A 27616-nucleotide genomic window follows, 5' to 3' on the forward strand; every position below is an offset into this window, starting at 1 on the left:
TTAAGCCTTGAAACGTGGGTGCATTTATTGAAGAGTAGCTTAGATGTTACGGTGTATCTTACAACAAATGCGAGAAATCTCTGTGAGTATGTATGTATGTATGTAATCCGCGTATCTCGAGAACCGTTCGTCCCAAAATTCGGCACGCGCGTTCTCCGCAGCAGCGCGGAGTGCAGTGCCCGGCCTCGACCCGATGCACAGTTTTCCGGAACCGGCGCAAAAGGTTCGGAATCTCCGTATTCAGAGCTGATGTCTGACATCAGTCTGTTCCGGAACCGGGACAAGCGCTGACTCATTGTGACATCACTTCTGCTGACTCATTCTGACATCACCCCTGTGCAAATAGACGATTCTTCCACACTTTCACTTTGCACTCTAGGTCAAGTATGCAGAGCTGATGTCTGACATCAGGGTATTCCGGAACTGGCACAAAAGGCTCTGTTAATCCGCTCTTCTATTACTCCCTGGGTCTGTTTCCTTCGTTTGCCCTGCGTGGCTCTTCTACTTTAAGTTGCCTTCTTGTCGCCCTGTGTGCTTTTCTCAGTTTTGTAGATTTCCACGACCAAGAGTGAGTCCTACGTTTTGTTCCTGTTGAACTTCAGTAATGTTTAAGTTCCTTCTTGATTGATTGAAGACTTTATATCAATTTGCATAGGAAAAGGTACAGTTTCATAACAGTACAGTTTACTGGTACAAGGTCAACTAAAAGGATATCCTAGTAAGCTTTTCGGCTTATTTACACAGGAAATAACTCTCTCTGCACCATTATTCCCAACCCTTCCTGGCTCCTGGGCCGAGGCTTAATAACAAAGTAATTAAACAATGTAATTACCCTGCCATATAACATTACATGCAATAATGGACATTTCCTCTTTATTCTGTACAGATCTGTTCATGATGGGTTTTGCCGTTCCTGTGACCATATTCTCACTCGTCTGCAGTTTGGTAAAACATTTATCTTTGGAAACAGCCTCTCTCTCTCTCTCTCTCTCTCTCTCTCTCTCCTCTACATCATGTACACTCAAATACATCATTGCAAAAACTTAGGGCTGATTCATACTCCACTTTTAGAGCAGAGTTTAATTAGGTTCGGCTCTATCTAAACTACAATATGACGGAGGTGGGTACCGTCATTAAGTCGGCTGTTGGGTGCTGCAGAGATGTTGTGATTTCCCGAACCGAATAAAACTCGTCTCTAAAAGTGGAGAATGCATCCGCCCCAAGTGTCAACTAATTTTTACCTTTGACACAGATTGACACCTATGATTGATTGATTTTATTTTGTCATTAAAGTATAAGAGCACAATAGCCCTTAAAACAATATATATATATATATATATATACTGTACATACACAAAGATATCGCCAACTGTGTTGTTTTACCAAATTGAATAAAACTACAGATGTTTTTAATAATAATGAATGATCATATTTAATTGTTCTCCAGATGTTTTTAATAATACATAATGATCATATTTAATTGTTCTCCAGATGTTTTCAATAATAAGTAATGATCATATTTAATTGTTCTCCAGATGTTTTCAATAATAAGTAATGATCATATTTAATTGTTCTCCAGATGTTTTTAATCCGTGTGGATGTTGGAGCTGCTGCTGCTGTTTGTTCCTCTGATCAATATGAAAGAGATAGAAGATGTTGTCTGATGTGTCCTGCTGGTATGAACCACACGCACAAACTATGTTCAGTAATGAAGTTTGACTCAGGCATTCTGGTCAATAATAATCCATTAAAATGTGACTTTGTGTCCTTACAACAGGAAGCCATGTGTCTCAGCATTGCACCTGGTATAAACAGAGCTCCTGTTCACCCTGTCCTGAGGGAACCTTCTTACATATTCCTAGTGGACGGCACAACTGTTTTACATGTAATCCTTGTTCTAAAGGTAGATATGACTGTTACATATAACCCATGTTCTAAAGGTAGATATTTACATTGATGAATATTAACAGTTAATTAGCCTCGGTTATTTTGCCGATCGGAAGAAAAATAAAGCCTGGGCAAGCCCCCCTATAACTGTGCTGGTTCATGACATTTTAATTGTATAAAACAAATGTAGCCGTTCAGATATCTAGATAGATAGATAGATAGATACCTTTATTATCCCAAGGGGGAAATTTAGTTGTCCAGTAGTAGCACAGCAGTATACAGTTATTTACAAAGTTACAGAGACGTAAGAAAGATAGATCAGAGGGAAAAAAACAAAACAAAGACAAGAGCAGTACAGTACCAATAAGGAGAAGGTGCATCAAAAGAGGGGGCGAATAATATATAAGTATATATACATAAAGTGTCTTGCAAAAGAGACCATAGCAGTCAATGCTAGTTAGTGCAAACAAGTATCTCACTGTCATTGTTAAACGAAGCAAAAATACTCAGAAACTACCAACACTAACAACCTAATAGTGCAGTGTCAAAAATCAGTGCGAAAAACAAAGAAACTAGGAAGCGTGTCACCGCAAGGCGCACATGAGCACTCTTCCTGGAAGGTCCTTAGAGGTCCAAGTCAATACAGCAATTGTTCCTTAGAGGTCAAAGTCAATACAGCAATGGTTCCGTCAGTCTAAGTTAGGAAGGGAGACCTTTTCAAGCGTCCGTTATGTGTCTCGTTGTACAGCTTAACACTTTGCCGTCCGAAATAGAATGGTGGTTGGTAGATTAGCCGTGAAATTTCTATTATTGTATTGTGATCTGAGACATAATATTATGTTTATAAACATGAGCCCGCCGCCCCTCCTTCTTGGACAGCGCCGTTGTTTTTTCTTTTTTTTTTCCCCCAGGTCATTAGCTCACCGTGATTTTCTCGATCTCCGTTGGGATAGAATGGGGGTTTTGGCCGATCATCGATCTCCCCGTGCGTTTCGCGTGCACGATCCGTTCACGTAAATGTCCCCGCAAATAGTCCATGTGTGACTCAAGAGCAGAACTGAAAATTTTCGCTAGCATAGCCCCAAGCATGGCTGCAGTAGGAACACTAGTGTACAGACAGCAAACGGATGGCTGGGAGTAGCCTTGGAGAAGGAAAGGAGCTGACGTCACCTCTGCTTCATGTCAGACCGTGCATGAGCTATCAATGCACGAGTGGTGACTAGGGAAGGTTAGACGATCGCCGATTTTTGGATGAAAATCATTTATTCCGGTTTTAATGACAAAGTCCGGGAAAGTACGGCGTGGCTGAGACTCCTTGCTGGGATGTGCGATATACTACGGTTTTAACATTAAGGGGCTCCCCGTGGCTTACAAAGGGTTAAGGGCAGCCGGTACAAAAGATTTTCCTAATCTCTCACATCTCCGTACTGGGTAGGTAAAGCGGTCGTTTCCTCTCTTACTCCAGTAACTGGTGATCTCTAGATGGAGGGGGTGGGAGGAGTTCTCCAAGATGGAATCTAGCTTCTTCGCAGTGCGCACCCTGGTTACTTCCTCCACCCCCTGCAGAGAGGACCCAACGACAGAGCCTGCTTTCTTCACCAGTCTGTTTAGGTTAAACGTGTCACCTGCTCTGTTGTTGCCACCCCAGCATATCTTACTTTACATCAGTATTGTTCATGTGAACTGTTTTGTTTAGGCTTATCCATTATAATTATAAAATCGCTATGATTTATCACTTGTTTTCCACCGTGGATCACTTCCTCATTTACTCGAAGCGGACAGCAGCGGGAGTACTAAATAGAAATTATAAGCTATAATCCATGTTTTTGCTGAATAATTGTGATGCATTTTAGTCAGGAGATTTATCACTATTGAGTCTGCGATGAGTTTTGCGTTTGAACGTTTTATGATCTCATTTCTAACCTGAACTCAACATAATCCACAGCTCCTGGTTTAAGAGACCAGAAACCATGTTCCTCCACATCTAATGCAGTGTGTGAGCCGGCAGAGGGATTCTACTGTCTTCACCAAACAGAAAGGAATGGATGTTTTCTAGCAGAGAAACACAGCAGCTGCAGGCCTGGTCAATATGTTGTTCAAGCAGGTTAGTCTACTTATTATTATAATATTGCTTATACAGGTACAATGAGAGGACAGGACAGGATTTAAGAAGCCATCATGGACACCTTTCAATTAAAAGTACAAGTTGCCCAGTAGGAGGCACTACAGACTGCACAGAATCACGTACTGCTATTTTAACCTAGAATATGGCCTACTTGTATTGGTCCCTTGCAAACAATGATGTCCTGGAATAAGTTCTGGTTATACAGTATGTTCTCACCGCTCCTTGTGTGTGTTTTAATACAGGAACATCCTCTACAGATACTCAGTGTGATGACTGTACTGGTGACACATATTCTGATGGTACTTTTACAACCTGTCAGAATCACACACAGTAAGTATCATCTGAGCTTATCATCTGAGCTTAGTCCAACACACTCATCACACACACGCACGTCGCACGCACGCACGCACGCACGCACGCACGCACGCACGCACGCACGCACGCACGCACGCACACACACACACACACACACACACACACACACACACACACACATTTTATAAGATGCACCAACTCAAATGTTTCTTCTCTGTCCTTCCAGATGTGAATCTATTGGACGTCTTCTAGTAAAAGCAGGAAATCATTCCAGTGATTCTACATGTGAAGAGAGACCACATGTTGTTCTAAATCCTCCTAAATGCGGAGACATTTCAGATTTTAAAACATACACCGCTGGTATTATTATTGTTGGTGCTGTTAGTGTTGTTGTTGGTGTTGTTGGTGGAGGTGTTATTAATGATGTTATTGGTGTTCGTTTTAATAATCAGGTTGTTTTATCACGTTGTGTGTTCTATTTTGCTAGTGTTTTTGGTATTATTAGTCTCTGCGTTGCTCTTCTCATGGTTAGTTGTATCAATCGATATGCTTTTTCCGTGTATGTTATTGGTGTTGCTGTTTGTGGTGTTATTTTGGTTTGTTTTAGTAATCTGGTTGTATCATATTGTATGTTGACTTTTGCTATTTTTCCTAGTATTAGTGGTGTCCTCTGTGCTCTTGACATGGTTGCTTGTATGGGTTCTTTAACTTCTTTTTATTTCTTCATATATGTTATTAGTGGTGTTGTTTGTGGTGTTATCAGTGGTGTTTCTATTAGTGTTTTTCCAACTTATATCTGTGTTAGTGCTTTTATTGCTCTTAGTTTTAGCCCTATTATTAGTATTATTTATGGTGGTCCTGTTGTTCGTGATATCATTACTTTTGTTGTTTTGGATGTCATTATTGTTATTGGGTGTATGCTGCTGATTAGAACATCATGTCATCAGAGAATACATGGTAAGTTTACATTTAGATTTACATTTTGTATGGCATACTTCTTCTGCCTATAAAACTGTAATATAAGCTGATGTTTGTTCATTGTTTTTCTAGCAAGAAGAACATACGTTACACAGCAGGTTTGTTTTCTCACCACCTTCTATTTAACAACATTTACAAAAGTGTACATGTAACACACACACATACAGACACACACGCACGCACGCACGCACGCACGCACACACGCACGCACGCACGCATGCACGCACGCACGCACACACACACACACACACACACACACTGTCTTTTCAATGATGCATCTTACTCATTTGGGATTATTGTTCTATTTGCAAGGTGACAGCAGGATCACATGAAGATAAACAGGTAACTGAACTCCTAACTTCATAATAATGTCAGATAACTCTCAACAGTAAACATTATGTTCTCCACATTGTTTGGTGTTCATGTCTGTATAATCTGTTTTCAGTGTTTACTCAAAATACAACAATTATTATTATTATAAATTATTAAAGTAAGTCTGTCGCCCAGTGCTTAACGGATTTACACTTTACTGACACACTTTGAATGAATTTAAACAATGTGATACTGACATGCTACTGATACTGATCACCAATACTGATTGCACTTCATGTATTTTAGGACCTTTTATTACAAGATACAGATTTAACATGCTAGGCCTATACATTCCATTTTATTTGTATTTTTTTCTTGGTCTGAGCAGCAAATGTGGAAGCCTGCATAAACAAGTTACCTGTAATTGTGTTGTGGCATTGATTGATTGATTGATTGATTGATTGACTGAGTGATTAACTGTGTGTGTATGTGTGTGTGTGTGTGTGTGTGTGTGTGTGTGTGTGTGTGTGTGTGTGTGTGTGTGTGTGTGCGTGCGTGCGTGCGTGCGTGTGTGTGTGCGTGCGTGTGTGTGTGTGCCAGTGCTCGCCTGTCAGCATAGAGCTCCAGGACCTTCCAGACAGAAGAATAAAAATGAAGAGAAAAGATGCATGCGCACATGCGCAGGCGCTACTGGAAAATACATGATATGATTTAAAACAACAAATGTCATTAAACTGGGCTGCCAACACGACCCTCGTCGACCCGGACCCCCCTAAATCAATATATTTGAACCAGGGACCCCCCAAATAATCATATCTAACATGTACTTCCAAATGCAGAATGTACATGAAGCTAAATAGTACCTGAGCAGTGCTAATTAATGGTCAGAGGCTTGGAGGATGTGGACTAATGTGTATAGTTTGTGATTTGATCATCTATATCTATATGTTTTTTATGTTTTATTTGTCTATGGTGTTATTTTATTTTACCATCTGTCTGTCATCTATTCTGCAAATCTTCACTGACTTTAAACTAAATTGCTATTAAACTTCCTAACAAGCACTTAAAGTTGTCCACTTGAACATCTGTAGTGTTAAAAACAAGCAGAATGAGTTGAGTTATGTTTTATAAGATGATCTACACACCCCCCCCCCCCCCCCCCCCTGTTTCTATGTCAGTGGTGCTCAAACTGTTTCATGTGAAGGACCCCCAAAATGATATATATTTGGCCACGGACCCCCATCTCAAAAAATCTTGTGGCTGATGATGACGTATAGCTGGCGCCAATGTAGTAGAGTAAAAAATGGCAGTTCCGTGACCACGAGAGCAAAGGTCCGTTTCTCAATGGATTCGTCATTATTAAACAAATTTGGCCGGGGTGTCTTTCTTTAAATGGCCGGGAAAATGTTTTACAGCTAGGGTAATTTTCAGTCTCATTCACTTACTATACACTGACTATACTATAAAGGAAAAAATGACTCCCAAAAGAATCTGCTTTAAGTGGGATGCGAGGGGTCAAACTAGGGGTTTTTAATTATTCTGAACCCATTGCAAGCATTTGTTTTGCATGAAAAACATTCAGGCACCACGGATATTTTGGTACCAAGTACGTGTCTGTATCTATTTCAGTTCTTGAGATACAGCATATAGGTGCACCGGAGTTATTAAGACAGCGTCGTCGTTGGGAGGTGTGTTTGGGGTCGCTATCATGTTGGAATACTGCCCTGTGGCCCAGTTTCCGGAGGGAGGGGATCATGCTCTGCTTCAGTATGTCCCAGAACATTTTGCCATTCATGGTTCACTCAATGAACTGTAGCTTCCCAGTGCCAGGAGCACTCATACAGCCCCCCCTTGGATTTTGGGGGCCGCCATCTTTGATTTTCAAGTGTCTCGGTTTCTTAAATCGAAGAGTGGCCTCCAAAGATGATGTGTACCAATAAAATAAATAAATAAAGGCTGCTAGACAGATTTATTTTTTTTCTAAGAAAAAAATTGCTCTTTTGACATTATAAACAGCTCACAATGTGTCGCGATTAGGGGTGTAACGATATAGTAACTGTATCGAAATATCGTTTTTAACTTATATTTTTAACGTATATCAAAATGAAAACAGCTAAAATCGAATCGTATCGTTTTATTTTGTATCGTATAGAATCGGCAGTGCAAAGAATCGATTGTATCGATATTACCTACTTGTGCATTGTATTTAGCATTTTTAAGAATAAAAATTTAAATGGAGTGGTTTAATTACATTTCCTTTCCATATACTGTAGCTACACTGGTCTATCGATAAATGTGTGTAATCTCTGGGTTCATGTCAAAGTGCAGGTTTAATCACTGTTTACTTATTTATATCCATAATAATACATGTTTCCCTTAAAAACCTGCACTATCCACACCTTTCACACAGATGTAATTTCTTTGCTAAATAGTTACTATATCGATTTTAAATCATCGTATCGAATCGTATCGTATCGCCATGAATGAACCAATATCGTCCATGTATCGTATCATCAACCATGTATCGTGATATGTATCGAATCGCTATTAAAATGTATCGTTACACCCCCAGTCGCGATGCAACGCAATGTGCTTGTAGATCGGCTATTTTCAAAAGATTTTTATCCATTTGAAAACGTGTGAAATGGGACATTCTGCACTGAGCAAGGCCCAGCGTTGCTTTTTGGCAACATTTTTTAAATCATTTAAAAAAAAAATTATAGTTAGTTTTCCTGTTCTTTTTCACATTAACATCACCATTAAATCCTATTGCTTAGTATTACAATGCCATTGGCCACGATATTTGCATATAAATACCCCCCACAGAGGCTGACATTCACACCTCCCAGAGAAGTTGAAATTCCAGTGTCTGGACCAACAACATCTCACTTTTTAACTGAAGCTATTCCTCAAAAAAACATAAGTAAAATGCCTGTAATATTTTTTTTCGTGATCATTAGAATGTCTAGAACATGTACATGTGTTATTATTGTGAAAAATATCCCCAAAATGCAAATTAGAACATGATTTATGATTTATGAGTTATGGCTATAAAACCTTACAAAAACATTATTCATTTTTTAACATTACATTTTCCTGTGATTAGGACTCCTACAACACCACCTGATTTTTTTATTATTTTTTGGCCAGTAGAAATAAATTCTGGTCTTGCAGGGCTAAGCACAGTTCGATAGGCTACTATATGGGCTACTTTTGTACTTTTACTCAAGTAATTTTCAAATAGGCCTACCGGGTTTCTACTTGTAACAAAGTATGACACTTTTACTTTTACTTAATAAAATAATAAAATATGAGTAGGCTACTCTATCTACTACTATCCACCACGGTCAACCTAACCTTGCCTCACCAGTCTTTCCACCTACTGTCAGCCAACCTGTCATGGTAATTTATTGTATTTGTTTTTATTTATTTGCACAATAAAAACCAGTGCAAGGCTAATATTAAAACGCATGGAAATGAGGCGAGAAAGAAAGCTCATATAGCCAGGGCTTATAGTTTCTCACCTAAAATAATAAACAAGTAGATTATATGTTAAAACATAGTAGCCTAATTCAAACAAGAAACAAGTGGTGGATACTTTTCCACCACTGTCAACCAACCTGTGTCACTGTTCAGTTCATGGCAAAGCGTTGCTATGGCAACCAACTCAAGACAGTCAAGAGAGCGGCGTCACGTCGCCGCCCTGTGGACAAATGTAGCCACTGCACAGTGCACGCACACGCGCACACGCACGTACGCACGCACACACGCACACACACACACACACACACACACACACACACAGAGGAGGGGAGGGGTTCGAACCACGAACACCAGAAGAACACCACCCACCACACAAACACATAGGCTACATACACACACACGCACGCCCCCTGCAAACGTGCAACTGTGCTTACTGCTTGGATTGTAACGAGAGGAGAGGACAGGACAGGAGAGGAGAGGACTGCACCGGACCGAAGGACTAGCGGCGGGGGGAATCGAACTGCGATGCCACAATAAACAGAGAGAGACAGAGCGCGTCCGTCCACCTGTGTGCACCGCAACGCACCGTGCACCGCACCGCCACGCAACACGCACTGAAGGAGTCCAAGCACGTATTGTCAACGAGGAGGACTTGTAGATCATCTGTTTGTTTTGACGAGGGATTTATCATGCGTCTTGTAGCGAGGGATTTGCACATCTAATGGAGGCATGGATATCATCCATCTGATCTCAGAGACAGATTCATAAAAACAGATGATTTGTACATCTAATGGATGACAGATTCATAAAAAAAACAGATGATTTGTAGACCTACATCTAATGGACGCATAGATATCACCATCCATTCTAGACACTGAAAGACAGATTCATAGAACAGATATGATTTCTGTCTCTATGGCGGCCGAACACAATGCCATAGCATATCATATCTTCTGATAGATATATTCATATCGATATGTTTTTATAAATCGCTCCCCTGGCAGCCTGTTAGAGCATGATCAGTGTGATCCAGCAGCACCAGACCCATGTGGTCTCCACGGCAGAGAGTGTCCCCAGAGGAGAGGTGTCACCCGACGGGTGCTCTGCACCCATGGGTGCCCTGCACCATGGGTGCCCCGATGGCTGCACTGCGCCCATGGGTGTCCTGCACCGGCTGAGGAAGACCTTTAACAGGTGAGACACATTAATGGTCTGTCTGTCTGTCTGTCTGTCTGTCTGTCTGTCTGTCTGTCTGTCTGTCTGTCTGTCTGTCTGTCTGTCTGTCTGTCTGTCTGTCTGTCTGTTTGTATGTATGTACTGTATGTATGGATGTTTAAGTTCGCAACTTGCTTAGAAAAGCACTATAAAATGCAATCATTTATTGCGACCGTAGGTCGCAAGTTTAGTATGTGAACGGTCACAGCTTGTCTGTATGTATGTATCTCTGTCTATAACGCCTGACACTGTGGTTCTATGGGTTTGTCGCTCTGACATCATGCTCTGACGTCACTGTGATGTCCGGGGAACCACTCTTAACAGAATGGGTTTGCCACTCTGACATCACACTCTGGCTTCACTGTGATGTCACACTAACAGAATCCCTTTATGCCCATATATGGAGTTCCCTGATGTCATCAATATTAAGCCCATATCTAAGAGGACATCATATGGGAATGCCCATATATGGAGGCCACATCGGCCACATATCACACTAACAGAATCCATATATGGCCAAGACAGCCCATATCTGTGTGGCTGGTTCTACAGACAGGGATCTCCATGTATGGGCATAAAAGGGTATGATGTCAGATGTGAGCCGTCATAGGACTTTCACCTAACGAATAACTGGGTAGTGGGTAAGCATGTTTGGGCTCTCACAGCATATCTCCATATACAGTACATGGACCTCCATGCCATATAGTATATGGGTATCAGGGGTCTCCATATATGGAAAATAATAATAATAACTGGTCCAATATACATCACTGGCCAGAGGCGTCTTACTAGGCTGTCTGTCTATCTATCTATCTATCTATCTATCTATCTATCTATCTATCTATCTATCTATCTATTATCCACTTACAACAGTAATAGTATCATCCTATATTTTGCAGGGCCCTCCCCCAAAATATCAGATCTACAAGCATTGAGCGTTTAGATCTACAGTAGTTTGTTTTTTGCAGATCTATACCAGTAAGACTCCCTAATCGGGAGATAAGCGACCGTTGGTCGCTTATCTCCACAAATAGGCCAAAAGTTTGTTTTACCAATTATTACACTCTATGTGAACATTTACATCAACAAATCCCAAGTACTGGTTTTTAGGGGTGTAACGAAGGCTCTCAATTGCGCTCAAGACATACGGGCAGTTGACAGTTTGCCATGGTTACTCATTGAAGTTGAATCTCCATATATGGAGATAACCTAAGTCTGACCTCACCAGCCCATATTTGGGCATGAGCAACTTATGTCTCCATATATGGAGATATGATGACATCACACAGTCCTCAGCCGATGATGTGGCGTGATGTCATACAATACACAAACGAGCCCTACAGTATAAAGGGGCAATTCTTGCCAGGAAAGAAGCATTTCTTCGACTCAGACCTTATCGCCAGGGTTGGCTTATACGGTAGCTTATCATCACATCCAACCATCTCCAATACTCGGCTAGTTCTCCCAACAAGACTTCAGAGCCTTCCATACGATTCAAGGCATCTCGGTTAAGTTCTTATAGTAAGGGAAAGTTAGCCTCTAGCTACATCAATCTGGGAACTAAATCTAAATGACTAGCTTTCTTCACAAATGTGTTCTACTAGGTGTCAACTATCACCTCTGAACTTTGTCAAACCCAACTCCCTTGACATACTTTGTGGGAGCCAATCAAAGTTATTGGGTATCCCGAGGGCCTGGGATTAAAGGGGAAAAAATAAAAAATGGCCAATATGAGCGTATGAGGTGTGTAATTTGGGTATTTTTGGGCTGCTGAATCCATTCCAACCATTCGTTTTCAGTTAAAATGACTCCTTGGCCATAAAATAGGCCATGAGACATATAATATTGGCAATAAAAAAAAGGTTGGAGTAGTGTTTGAATTCATGAAAACTATTCAAGATCAGGTTGGTAATCACACATGACACACAGGATAACATGATACAATCTGACAAGGAACATTCAAACACAGGGTTTAAAACATAGGGACTAAGAGGACACAGGTGAACTCGAATGACATGATTGGCTAAGCCTTAGCCAATTAGGCCTTTTTTATGGCCAAGGAGTCATTTTTACTTATAACTAATGGTTGGAATGGATTCAGCAGCCCAACATTACCCTAATTACACACTTCATACTTTCATATTGGCCATTTCTTATTTTTCCCCCTTTAATCCCAGGCCCTGGGTATCCCGATACCCCCAACTTTGATTGGCTCCCACAAAGTATGTCAAGGGAGTTGGGTTTGACAAAGTTCAGAGGTGATAGTAGACACCTAGTAGAACACATTTGTGAAGAAAGCTAGTCATTTAGATTTAGTTCCCAGATTGATGTAGCTAGAGGCTAACTTTCCCTTACTATTACCGGACACCACTGCGTCGGTTATCTCCATATATGGAGGGATGTGTTGGTTATCTCCATATCTGGAGATTCAACCTTCAACGATTTTGACATCTTGTTACTAATCTGTCGGTAGATAATGCCGGTCTTATATAAGGGTCATTTGTGTACGGTGTGATGTCATACTGATGTCAGCAGTGTGATGTCATACTGATGCGGAGATATGAGCAGGGCAAAGGTGTGACGTGTGTGACCGACGGACAGACGGCCGGTGGAGGTTTTGATACTAAACTGCGACCAAGCTGCTTAACATAGCAGCTTGTAGATCAGCATTCCCCTGCTCTACAGTTGATGAGGCAGGTATGCCTTGTAACAGGTGGGAATAAACCATAATTAGCTGTAATTAACAAGCGTGCAAATGAGTTTGTTAATGTCTCGGGTATGCTTATTAAGATCCTTGTCATGTCTATACTATAGGCTATTAGCTACATGTTGGGTAATGGTAAATGTCATCGTATTGGGGTTTAAAGGTGATGATGTCTGGTGAATGATTGTCTGTCTCAGTGGTTCTCAACCTTTTCAGGCCTCGACCCCCAAAAAATCATATTTTAACTGGGGACCCCCCCACCCTGACAAGCACTAAGAGTTGAGGCATTCCATTTTGTATACCCCAGTTCTATTGAGAACATAGCAGATCTGCATGCTCACATCGTGTGAGCATTTTCACAATTTCTGTCTTATTTGACAATGTGGCCAATGTTTAATTTGTCATTTTAGAGGTATTAATTAAAGTCCTTAAATTGTCACTTTAGAAATGTGCAGATACCCTCTGTACACTTAAACTTTGTTGGTTTGTTTATTGTTGAGAGAGAAAACAATGTTGCACGTTAAGCTAATCATCTGGGGACCCTCAACAATAATTTGGGGACCCCCTCTGGGGGGTCCCGACCCACAGGTTGAGAACCACTGATCTGTCTGTCTGTCTGTCTGTCTGTCTGTCTGTCTGTCTGTCTGTCTGTCTGTCTGTAACCACTTGTACACTAGCATGGCTATTTTGGGAGCGAAAATATTGGGAGTGGAAAAAGGAAAAGGAGGGGATTTGATTGGTTGATTGATTGATGAGATTGATTGATTGATTGAATTACTGTAAAGAGCACAGAGCTACAGTAAAACAGCGTTTCCCAAACCTTTCAGGTCGAGACCCAAAAGAGCTGAACCCATGTTTTCATATGCTTCAGAGTCACGGGAATGAGGAAATATGTGTCCTCGCCAGTATAGTAATACAAACATGCGTGTGTGTGTGTGCGTGTGTGTGTGTGTGTGTGTGTGTGTGTGTGTGTGTGTGTGTGTGTGTGTGTGTGTGTGTGTGCGTGTGCGTGTGGCGTGCACGGCACGTGCACGTGCACGTGCGTGCAGCCATGAAGCAGCAGCATTCTTGCACTTGCAGCCAGCTACCGGGGTCTGTTCATGTGTCAGACAAGAACGTGTCGCTTTGTTCTCTGAAGAGTTATCCTCCTCGTTACAACACCCTGTGTGTGTGTGTGTGTGTGTGTGTGTGTGTGCGTGCGTGCGTGCGTGCGTGCGTGCGTGCGTGCGTGCGTGCGTGTGTGTGTGTGACTATACTGCATGGCACAGACCACGATTTGATGAGATATAGCCTCTCAGAAACGTAGAATATTTTGTTGTTGTTGAATACGATTTTGTCCACACTTCCATGCTGTATTGATGTTGGTACCATAGGAGAGATAAAACAGTTAAAAGTTGATAAAAATATTAATTATTCAATTAAGCAATACAGACGTTTAACAATAATTGAGAACGTATAATGAAACTAAATGGTTTTATGTTATGCTCTCTAGAGTTAAAGATCTGTAAGAGTCCATTTGGTTAGCAACTCTCTCATCATTTCACCTGAATGTAACAGCAATTTCCACCTTTTGTTGCACATTACTCCACAAGCAGTACCTGTAGATCAGTGGTTCTCCCCAGGAAAATTATTATTATGTTTTGTCACTCAACAGTGAACAAACCAACATATCGTTTAAGTGTACAGAGGGTATCTGCACATTTCTAAAGTGACAATTTAAGGACTTTTTAATACCTGTAAAATGACAAATTAATTGACAATTTTCACAATTTCTGAAATTGTGAAAATAGCCGATCTACATGCTCACAATAGAACCGTGTTATACAAAATGTAATGCCTCAACTCTTAGTGCTCGTCAGGGTGGGGGGTCCCCAGTTATAACTTATAAAATGATTATTTTGGGGGTCGCGGCCTGAAAAGTTTGAGGACCACTGCAGTAGATCACAGTACAGGTGTAAACAGATCAATGTCCAGTCCATAATCCCAGTTTTAGGGTGTATTCGTGGTCTTTGCAGTTTGAAATGAACATTCATACCATTTGAATGTTGGCTCTACCATCTGTTCTTCCAGTCATCCTGTTTTTCTGGGTACAATATGGGACCAGCCACGAGCTGGGATCTGTGCCCACCACGTCAAGTTGCCCCGCGGCGCTTTGCCGCGTGTGTATGGGCATGCACATACACACGTGTTTGTGCGTGCATGAGAATGTGTTGAGGATCAACTATATGAATATATGCTATGATATAGCGGTCATTTAAACAATATCTCACTTTAATAGAAATGTGGGTCATTTTTATCGTGTACTCAAACCTTTGGGTTTCAGCCCAGACTTATGGATGTCACGATTATGACATTTTACATGACGATTAATTGTCACACAAATAATTGCGATTAACGATTCAATTGTGTTTTTGTCGTTGACAATTACATTTCTGTTTGGCTTTTAGTCTTTGAAGTTGCAAATATACATACTGTACATTACATACAGAATATAGACATACATATAGAAATGACCGACATAACTTTCTACTTAAAAAATAACATTGATAGTGGTGTTACGTTATGTTATGCCCCAGGCTAGGGGTCCCTAGGTGTAACGTAACAAAAATGGACTCCCTACGTTGCACAGTGGAAATAGCCGATCTACAAGCTCACAACACGTTGCGATGCGACGCGTTGTGAGCTTGTAGATCCGCCATTTCCACTATTTCTGAAAATGTATGAATATTTTTCAACATTCACGATCATGACGATTATGACCAAATAATTGTGATTATGTCAAATAATTGCGATTAGACGATTATGTAATAATTGTGACAGGCCTACCCAGACAGGGTTTAAGTTGCTTGATTCAGTATTTATTAATATAGGCCTATATTCATTTGATCAGACCCCTTCATATACAAACCCAGTGTAACTTCAAATTCCATTGTAACCATGAAGGTTAAAACAAATGGAAAAACACACATTAGGAGGACAGCATGAGACCCATTTTGGGTTTTTAGCTGTGTTGCTCATTCCACGAATGCCCGATGCTTAAAAGCTGTACCTCGTTGTAAAGGTGACCAATCAACTATAGAAAATGATATAACATCAAACAACTTGAATGGGGTGAGACACAAAAGCCTGAGTAGACGTTAAAATGACCCCAAACATGTTGAAGTGAAATATATCCCTTCAAGTACAGTGTAAACTGTGTGCGTGTGCGTGTGCGTGCGCGCAGCCCCATAAGTGTTGAGTTCTCCAGTGAGCCGGTCCAAACTGCCTGGCAACCCTGGCTATAATAGATGCTATGCTGTGTGCGTTTGTGCGTGCTTGTGTGCATGCGTGCGTGCGTGCGTGTGTGCGTGCTTGTGTGTGCGTGCGTGCGCCCCAGGGAGTCGGGGTAACATGAGGAAACGGGCTGGTGAACATTGTTGGGGCGACAGACCCACGTCATCGATGAATGAGCACTGATTACAGCTAGAGCCCGACCGATATATCGGTCAATTCGATATATCGGTCGTTTTGGAGGTATCGGTATCGGTATCGGTATCGGTGAATTATTCCACTGATACCGATATATATTTTTTTTTTGATTTTTTTTTTTTTTTTTTTTTTTACCCCATTAAATCTAGTAAACATGATTTCAATCGCGATTTTGCATGTTCCACCCCCCATACAACCCCATCTTTCATACAGGGCAGCCATCTTTGCTTACATAACATGAAACGTAAAACATAATGGCTATTTTCTCAAGAATGCCTGAACGGATTTCCAATCTGATTTTTTTGTTTGAAAGCTGTGAACAGCCTGCACAAACATGGTGCATGCTCTGTGCATGGGCGTGCATGATCTGTGCACTATAAATTACATGGAAGTCTATGGAGATTTATGGCAGGGAGAACCCAAAGAAGGCATATTTAATTGGCAGTAACTGAGTTAATTGTCTGTAACGTGTCTGCGGATAGAGCATGAAACCCTGAGTTATATAGGCCTATGTGTGGGCAATACCAGAATTATCCAGCAGAGTTCAGTATAATAGATGCCTTAATGGTCCACGTCACATTCATATAAACCAGTATGCGCACGCCGGTCGGCACCAAATGAACCCCACCGTTCATAGGATGCAATGGATGGCACTCGTGTTTAAAAATGCATTCCATCAAACTTTCAGATGCCGTTTTTCTCCCAGTGTGGAGGAAGAATGCTTAGGATTTTTACTGTAAATTCTCACTCTTGAAATATATAATCCTTAGTTTCTGTTGATTGTAAACAATAATAGCGATTCAAAACAGTTGTCCTTCAAACCCCACCTCTATTCACCGTCATCAGAACAGAGGGAGCGCTCCTCATGATCACCCACCCGATCCACTGGATCACCAGAGCGTCTACTGCTCGCCCAGCTGCAGTCCATGAAGCCTAATTATGCTCCGTCCTGCGACGGTGTCGCGCGCAGAGCCGCAGACCTCCAAGCTCAGAAGGGTTGCATTGGTGACGCGATGTGAGTTTGTATATCAGCTACTCTTGACGTGGAACACCGTTGCGCAATGAAGTATATATGTCTCGATAAGGGCGCACCCATGGGAGCACCTCACTAGCACACAAGAGGAGGTTGAATAACCAGTGCTCCCCAAAACAACAGGTTTGGGGATCTGTTGGGAATTGATTACATGATACAGTCAGCTGTGCATTCAGTCTCAATGTTTGTAAACAAATAATTGGTCTATAGTCCAAGATGCAAGCCAACACTACTGGAGCTGCTGCCTCTCGTGTGTCGTTCACTCACCACATGCACTGTCTAACTCTGATTTTTCATGTTGCGGTGGAGGAAGGTGTGTAGGCCTATGTGAAAATCCACAGAGAAATATAGATGTCTGACTATAGACTATAGAACTTGTGTTGTTTAATTGCTTGGCAATGCATTTACGTTTGGATAAAAGACACATATTAATTCATAAACGAGACAAAACACAGCAGAACCCCCAAATTAAAAGAGTATTATTATCCAACAAGCAATAGAAATTGATAACTGCGACCAAACTTAAAGTTTGACATGAAAAGCACAAAAAAAGCAATAATCTGACCATTTATCCGAGGGGCGAGCTGTCAATTAAATGATCTTAAATGAATAATTTTTTTTTTTTACAAAACATCGGTATCGTATCGGTATCGGTGCTCTAGCACTCTCCAACATCGGATATCGGTATCGGTCGGAAAAAATGGTATCGGTCGGGCTCTAATTACAGCTAGCGATGGAGCTCCAGACCTCAGCCTGTTACAAACTCCATATAGCCGGGGAGCCACAGGCCCAAAATGTGTGAGGACCTGTGATGTCATGACATACTTTTTATTTTTGTTTTTTTCTATTAATTTGGTCATTAACTCATCTGCCGCCCAGCACGTTTATAAACGTTCCATTAAACCCAGCTATCTACCGCCCAACACGTTTATGAACGTGCTATCGTCTTTTCATTGTTTTACAGTTGATGGTGCTCTCCCGCTGCCTGTGACTTAGGCCCTGACTATACCTAAAAAATCCCCGGGCGTTTCTGACTTTGTTTTGAAACCTCTACGCCTCCACACGGCCCCGTGTAGAAAAATATGTGTGTCCACACGGTATTATCAAAACGCTATAAATCCCTGTCTGCGCGTCACTGTGAAGCCGGTGACCGCGTCCCCCTGCTCTCATGCAATCATTGCAGCAGCTATCTATCTATATGCATCGTCCACGTTTCACAATCTTCACACTTTAACATGCACAATTGCTATTTAAACATTAATTTAATATAAATTCGCGAACTATTTCTAGAGCAGGAGAGGGGAGAGGAATCGTCGAGAGTGTGGTGCGCTCTCTCTCTCTCAGCATTAAACGAATGTAACTCTATCAATCAAAGAGAGAGAGAGAGGGAGAGAGAGAGAGAGAGCTTTGTAAGACGGGACCGTTTAACGGTGCAGCAGAGGAGAACGTTGCATAGCTATTTATTAAACCACAATCGAATGTTCTTTACTTGCATAATGGGGACTCTTTTTTTAAAATTTGTAATAGTCCCTGGAAAATGTTTAGCCCATTTGAACATCTGATCTCTAAGTTGCCTCAAGTTGGAAATGAGAACATAATCATATGAATGCTTCAGTGCACTTGTTAAAGCACAAAGAGCATCTATTACTAAATTAGAGTGACAGACACACATGTTAGAGATAGGAGAGAGATGGAAGATAATGTAGGCTACACAGCCTAGAGCCTACACACCACTTCACCACAAGAAGCAACGGACTTTTTTTTTGTGCTTGTGCTGATCGTGGAAATAATTTAAAAGGCAGCACATGCCGTGAATAATCAACATATTCTCACCTTCAAAGCGTCAGACAAATGGTGAGAATGGGCTGGAATAATGCCTGCATGCGTGCGTATGTCTCCATTATGCTTGAAATCATTTGATATTGGCATTTGATATCCAAACTTTGACAAAGAGAAGAGGCAGGCGCGTCAGATATGCTCCATTAACAAGACGAGGGCTGCATCTCGTTATTGATAATGAGCACCTTATCGATCCAGCTTATTGAGCCGGTGGAAAGCTATGTGACAACAAATTCAGAACATAACTGGTATCTTTTGCAACTGTGAGTTCGTGGCTGACCAGTGACCACAGACCACCATCTATGAAGATGACATTTGACAAGAGTAACAAATATCATTAAAACAATCATTCATTAGGGCTCCATCCCTAAACAGACAGCTGAGCTCTCTAATGTTAACATGTCGTGAATGCGCTCATAAATATGGATATTCTACGGAGACCACCACGCCACGGGATTCTCTCATAGCAAGGAGGAGGGGGCGAGGAGCACAAGGTGACGTAAGCAAGCAAAGAACTTCTCCGTTTACGGTGTCCACAAGGCAAAAGAAATACGCCCGGTTAACAAAAATGCACTGCAGCCGGAGTTTTGGAAACTATTCGGCTAGTCCTCCGTTTGCATGCGTCTGCATGTGGACACCCATGGGTGTTCGTGGCTTTACCTCCCCGGTGAAAAATAATCCGTTGTCGTCTGGACGGGGCCTTAATACAGTAGGGAAACATCAAAGGGAACCAGGTCATTCACGTGAATGAAGAAAAAAGGTCAAAAAACTGCATTGAAACACATGTTATCAGACAATCCAAAATAACAGATTGAGAGAGAGGCAACAACAACCACTCTAGCAGTTTGGGAGACACAATGCAGAAACACAAGCCAGCAGAGAGAGGAAAAAGGAAAAAAAAAAAAAAAGAGGATCGGCTTGGTTGAGATTTGAATATAGGATATTTATAGTTAGAGTTAGAGTTTAGATAGTTGATTGATAGCCTAGAGATGGCAGTAGAATTCGTTTAGATTTGAGTGTATTTAGGTGAAGAAAGTTTTATAGTGGGAGAGAGGTGGAGAGGAGACGCTGTCTCCGTGAAAACAGAGGGGAGGGGAGGAATGGATCACACACACACACACACACACACACACACACACACACACACACACACACACACGCCTACCTCTCATTTCCTCCTTCTCTCCTGATGGCTCGTAAAAGATTCAAGCATCATGTTATCCATTGATTGATTTAAACAGAATGAGTAAGTCCACAAACGCCGGCCCATCCGCCATGTAAAAGAGTATAGATCCAGTCAGTAAACAAAGGTGCATCCACTCACTGCTAGTAATGTGCTGCCCAGAGTGCACCGATGCACCCCCCCCCATCTGTCCCCCATGAGAAAACATCTCTGTTCCAGTGGTGTGTGTGCGGTGAAAATAGCCGATCCTCAAACTCAGCGATGCGCCCCCCCCCCCCTCCTCCTCCTCCTGTCCTCCTCCTGTCCTCCTGTCCTGTATGCAGACTCTGCACTCCACCAAACTTTCGTCAGCTTCGAAAAAGTTACACGATCGTGTGTGTGTGTGTGTGTGTGTGTGTGTGTGTGTGTGTGTGTGTGTGTAAGCAATTGGTTTCATTTACCCTAAAATGACATGGTTTCATTATCTGAGAAATCACGTGACCTTCCTTGTTGCTTGAGACATGCGCATGCGCGTGCATGTGTGTGAGTGTGAGCGTGTGTGCGTGTGTGTTGAGTGAGCACACAGTACCACAGCGCCATCTATTGGCTTGAAACTAAATAAGAGACGTATTCATGCTGGTTTCATAAAAAGGCTTTTTTTAGGCTTTTTTATTCAAATTAGCCCATGTTGGGCCAGTACAGTAGTCACTTAAAAAATCAGGGAAAAATCAGAAAACAACATTTAAACCCCATGTATTTATTGGTAAAAGTATATTTCTTCATCTTTCCATCGGTATACTCCATTTGTTCATAGCTAAGAAACACATTTTTTAAATATTCATTGAAAAGGAGTCAAAATGCTCCAAAACCCTGACATGTTTTGGAAGAGTTTAATTAAAAACGTGGGGCAGGCAATGTGTTAAGGTACACAGAATGAGAGACCTGCTCTGCCGGAAACATTGCAAAAAAAGGTTTCCCATTGACTTCACTATACAGGAAAAACACACCAAAATAAATATGCTTTAATTAGCATATGAGGGGTCAAACTAGGGGTTCTTGATGATTCTGAATCCATTGCAAGCGTTTGTTTTGCATGAAAAACATTCCTTGGGCTAGATTTCGGCCTCTCAAAACTGTGAAGTGATGAGTCATCACTTTTCACCATTTTGTTGGTCCGTTTTCTAGCCCAAGGAATGTCTTTCATGCAAAACAAATGCTTGCAATGGATTCAGAATCATCAAGAACCCCTATTTTGACCCCTCACACGCTACTTAAAGCATATTCATTTTGGTTAGTTTTTTCCTGTATAGTGAAGTCGATGGGACAGTGAATATAAATGGCCATAACTTTTTTTTTCGCAATGTTTCTGACAGAGCAGGCCTCTCATTCTGTGTACCTTAATGACCAAATGAATAGAAAAAACTAAAATAAAAAGTATGTCATGACGTCACAGGTAAAACCCTATTCTTTGAGCTTTTGGGCCTGTGGCTCCCCGACTAATAACAAACATATTGAGACCCGGTTTTCAATACGCTTTGGGTGTATTGAGCCTGTTCATTGTTAAAACACTTCTAAAGTCCTGCTCAGGCTTTCTGCCTTTCAGCACAGACAGTTATGGAGCGCCACTCCTACGTCTGGCTTTGTCTCTCTGTCCCTTTCTATGTTCCTAGAACGGGTACACATTATAGTGTATTATCATTGTATGCTTTAACTATTGAAAAATAGCAGATATACAAGCTCACAGCGCGGCACCGAGTGCCGCGCTGCGAGCTTGTAGATCTGCTATATTTGAAAAATCATGAAAATTTGAATTTTGACCTGATTCTATAAGTGTCTTTTGAATCCTTCTAAGGTTTTTTGAAAAACCTATGTCAGCAATCTGGCTATATAATAGCCACCGTCAAAGAAAAGGTCCTTTTCACATAACTGGAGCTCAGTTAGTCTGTTCTCGAGAGACTACCATGTCAGTGGTTCTCAAACTTTTTCATGTGAAGGACCCCAAAATGATATTTATTTGGCTACGGACCCCCATCTCAAAATATTTAGTTCCAGGGACCACCCAGAAGCAAAATTCTAATTACAAACGTTCGCTTTAAAAATACATATGTTCAAAGATTTGCACACATTTTCACAAGGTTTCTTCCTGACAGTGACGATATTTACACCCCCGTATTATGTTGGTGTGCCCATGGATTCTTGGGACATGAAAAGTGTGCCCATGCAGAAAAAAGGTTGAGGAAAACTGGTTTATTTTTTTATTTTTATTTTTTTAACTACTCCTTTAACTCCAGACACTGCCACATGTCTGCCACAGACATTGACAGACATCGAGAGTCTTTTTCAGTGCTTGGTCAGACCTACCTGTAGTATAATATCGATAATTCTCTCCACGTTTGTCTTTTTTTCTTCTTTTTTTTTGGGAGACTCCTCTGTGTACCACCAGAGGGGGGCTCAAGTACCACCAGTGGTCCATGTACCACAGGTTGAGAACCGGTGAAACACACTAATATGAAATACACAGTTTTATGATTCCATATTTCACTGGAGCCTCTGTTCCCTGTGGTCTATGGAAAAAACTCTGTCCTTTGTGTGTGTGTGTGTGTGCGTGCGTGTGTGTGTGTGTGTGTGTGTGTGCGCGCGCGCGAGCGTGTGTGTGTGCGTGCGTGCGTGCGTGTGTGTGTGTGTGTGCATGCTGCTACAGAACGCCTCTTTGTCCTTTCCATTTCCTGCATTCATGACCCCTTAGAGCATGACTACATGACACGCACGCACGCACGCACGCACACACACACACCAACAACAACAGCGGAAACCATGCATGTGTAGCAGAGTGACTCACTGCCTCAGCCTGATGGCCTCAAAAGTCTAGTATCTCCCCCAATCCATAGGGATATCCCTTTGGTCTGGCGGTTAAGATGTTAGACTTTCCTGCGGGAGGGCAGTTAGGGGTTCAGACCAGGGGGCACAGTTGTCGGGATTTAAAATGAAGCTAACACGGAACTAAAAGTTCTTATGATTGGCCGCTTGTTGTGCTGTTCTGGTACCAGAAGCAACATGTTCTCCGTAGGATTCCATTCATTTACCCCAGACTTTTACATTTGATTTTCTTACCTTAACTAACATTGTCATAAATACTTTATGGTTGCTGTCGCTAGTTTAATGCCTCATTTCAATCACCATGATATGCGTTTTGTGAAAATATGTTACAATTTATGTTATATTTGATGTTATAGCAGGGTTATAGCAGGGTATGCTTGTAGGGGCGGCATAGCTCAGGGGTAGAGAAACCGTTATTAGAGCACGAAGGGTTCCCAGTTCGAATCCGGGCTCCCCCTGAGTTAATGTCGAAGAGTCCTTGAGCTAGGGTCCTTGAACCCCTAGTTGGTGCCTTGCATGGTTTCCTCCGCCACCGGTGTATGAATGTGTGTGTGAATGGGTGAATGTAATGCACAATCTATGTAAAGCGCCTTGGATAAAAGCGCTATATAATTGCACCATTTATGCTGTAGGAGGGGCTTGTGATCATAGGCTTGTGATGCTTCTTCTTCGTATGCTTTATTTTCGGCAAGCCCATGTATCCATGTATCCCGGTTGCATGTGACCGTTGGCAGCCAATAGCATTTATTGGTTACCCATTAAAACAATGATGGCGACACCCATACAAGGGCAAAAAAAGCGTCATTTTTGCAGCATAGAAAACAATAGACCTTATTCACACCGCGGCCATCTTGGATCACATGACTTCCTGGGATAGCAGCCTGCATTACAAACCATTGTGAACAATGCAGCGATGGTCCCAAAATATGAGTTCTATTCAACCAGTTTCTTTTTACCAAATTGACAAATGGGCTGATGACAACATCCCCAAAATGATTAAATAGAAGGGCTACAGTAGATTGATTTCATCCATGGTAACGATATTCAAGGTAAGTTAGGTTGCAACCTTACTGTGTACAAAGACTTGCTATCTGTTCCACCATCATATTAACTATTTGTTGTTAGATTGTTCCTGATTAATATGCAAAAATCACGATACAGTAATATTAACTATATGATGGCAGAGCAAGCACTAGTCTGCACAGATACTGTAGCAAGTCTGTGTACAAAGTAACAGTGTAACCTAACTGCCATGAATATTGTGGATGTGCCCTTCTATTTAATCCTTTTGGGGATGTTGATGTTGTCATCTGCCCATTTGTCAATTTGGTCAAAAGAAATTGGTTGAATAGAACTCATATTTTGGGACCATCGCTCCATTGTTCACAATGTTTGTAATGCAGGCTGCTATCCCAGGAAGTCATGTGATCCAAGATGGCCGCGGCTCCTCCTATTCATTGCTTCTACCCCAAGAGGGCGATAGCAAGAGGGTGCAAAAGACCTGTACTTCCCGTTTCTGTGTGACGTAGGTAGATACCTTTTTAGGAGGCGGAAGCATGTTTGGAGTCTATTCATGTACAATGGGAGAGCCACATAATATTAACAAAATTGTCATACTAAAGTGGCTTTTTTCAGCTACACAACAACTGAGAAAATCAACTTTATTATTGCTCTTTAGCTGTCCCAGCAACACACTCTCGCGGGATCTATAGCACCAGTAAGCAGGACGTGCGCGAGATTTGCCGTCAGAACCGGCGCCCACTTAGGAGGCTTTTTGTAGGATTTGTGTACCATGTCACACTCTAGTGGATCCAATGAGGATGAGCTATCTTCATTAATTAAATATCTTTGCTTCTACTGTGTGTGTCCTCTCCAGGGATGTGCTGGTCTCCCTGGCTATGGGACAGGTCCTGTCCGTCCTGCTGTGTGTGATGGGCGTGACCAGTCAGTACCTGGCCGACCACTTCCACGCCAAGACGCCCGTGTTCCAGAGCTTCCTCAACTATATCCTGCTGTTCCTGGTCTATACCACCACACTGGCTGTACGGCAAGGTAATACTGCATCCTGTTACTATAATACTGCATCCTGTTATCATAATACTACATCCTGTTGTTCCTGGTTTATACCCAAGCCCCCAGGACCGAGGGGGAGCTCTGAAGCGCCATGGACATGGTGGCCATTTGAGGTACTGCAGTTGAGGCTTCTAACACAAACGCGCATTCTAGGCTTCTTTGTATTGGCTGCGGGTTCATAGCGGAAGTGCTCGTTCATGAATTGGAGTCCCAGTGCATCCATGAACACAAACTATGACGCAAAACGCGTCACAGAAGCCCCACTACGTCGCGTTTCCAAACGCGGAAGTACGCTTCATGCGCTGGGTGAGCAACGCAATGCAAGTCAACGGGCGGGGATATCTGGTGTCCTCTCTATACTTATTATAACTCTATGTTTATACCATTGAAATTATTCACGCCCCGCCCACTCAGCATCCCCCTGGTGCTGAAGTCACGTTTTGAAGGGTAAACCCTGCTAAAAGCCCATAGAGTTAACACAGAAATCGCAAATTTGCAATTTCTGAATGGTAAGTATAACATATGGCTAGCATGATCAAGAACACAAGATAGTAAATAATTTACTTTACCGTTTGAAATAATGATTTGTTGGCCTTAAGTCCAGCGATTTCTGTGTTAGTTTCCCCTTCAAAGCTGGCGTCAGCACCAGGAAGTTACTGAGAAATTTGCTGAGTGGGCGGGCCGTGAATAGGGTCTATTACACTGGCTGTATGGCAAGGTAATACTGCATCTTGTTACCCCCTCCCCCCAGGAGAGGAGAACCTTCTAGCCATCCTGAGGAGGCGCTGGTGGAAGTACATGTTCCTGGGCCTGGTGGACATCGAGGCCAACTACCTGCTCATCAAGGCCTACCAGTACACCACCCTGAGGAGTATACAGGTACATTACACCACCCTGAGGAGTATACAGGTACATTACACCACCCTGAGGAGTGTACAGGTACATTACACCACCCTGAGGAGTGTACAGGTACATTACACCACCCTAAGGCGTGTATAGGTACATTACACCACTCATCTTGTACACCAGGCCCATTGCAAGATGCTGTACTCTGTCAGCTACTGTAAGCCACCCCACACTTAAGGAGTGATAAGCGGTGAGTAGAGGTGGGCCAGAGGAGGAAGACCAAGCACGACCCTAATCAGTTTGTTCTGGGCTGTTTGGAGCTATAATGTGTTGTTTATGGTTATATAGTGATGTGTATGGCTATATTCATGTGTTTATGGTTATATAGTGATGTGTATGGCTATATTCATGTGTTTATGGTTATATGATCGTGTGTTTCAGCTCCTGGACTGCCTGGTCATCCCAGTGGTGTTGTTTATGGCTATGTTCACGGGTTTATGGTTTTATTTCAGCTGCTGGACTGCCTGTCCTTCCCGGTGTTGTTGTTTATGGCTATATTCATGTGTTTATGGCTATATTCATGTGTTTATGGCTATATTCATGTGTTTATGGCTATGTTCATTTGTTTATGCTTATATGGTGTTGTTTATGGCTATATGCATGTGTTTATGGCTATATTCATGTGTTTATGGTTATATAGTTATATTGTTTATGGTTATATGGTGTTGTTTATGGTTATAATGTTCATGTGTTTGTGGTTGTATGGTGTTGTTTATGGTTATATTTCAGCTGCTGGACTGCCTGTCCGTCCCGGTGGTGCTGCTGCTGTCCTGGTTCTTCCTCCACGTGCGCTACAAGGCTGTGCACGTTGTGGGCGTGGCCGTGTGCCTCCTGGGCGTGGCCTGCATGGTGGGGGCCGACACCCTGGTGGGGCAGAGGTCAGAGGGCAGAGGTCAGAGCACACACACACACACACACACACACACACACACACACACACACACACACACACACACACACACACATTTCGATTTCTATATTAGACCAAAATGAAGAACAGTACAAGTATAGTCAATACAGTTGAAATATAGTACAGTACAAGTACAGTTAAACACCCTGCCTAAAAGGAACATCCCAAATAGGACCTTTTGCGGTCTTTTTTACGTTGGAAGCCCTCTGTATTTAATTCATGGACATAATAAATAGCAAGCAAAGAAAACATTCAATAATATCGCAGTTATAGAAAACACTATACTAACACTGTATGTATTGAGTATTGTATTAGACAAAAGTGGAGAA

General features: G+C 42.0%; 1 protein-coding gene across 1 annotated transcript in view; it reads left to right on the forward strand.

Annotated features, from left to right (window-relative positions):
* Positions 1-10115: 10115 nt before the first annotated feature.
* The window catches only part of slc35f1 (solute carrier family 35 member F1), a gene marked incomplete at both ends in the record, with an annotated part of 64646 nt that continues 47145 nt past the window's right edge, over positions 10116-27616 (forward strand). Inside the window, 4 exons of the mRNA XM_080744093.1 lie at positions 10116-10294; positions 25263-25450; positions 26223-26350; positions 27107-27269. Coding sequence (XP_080600219.1) covers positions 10116-10294; positions 25263-25450; positions 26223-26350; positions 27107-27269 — 658 coding nt within the window. The remainder of the gene's footprint in view (positions 10295-25262; positions 25451-26222; positions 26351-27106; positions 27270-27616) is intronic.

This window comes from Nannobrachium achirus (genome assembly GCF_963921795.1).
Source record: "Nannobrachium achirus genome assembly, chromosome: 16".
Classification (NCBI taxonomy): Eukaryota; Metazoa; Chordata; class Actinopteri; order Myctophiformes; family Myctophidae; genus Nannobrachium; species Nannobrachium achirus.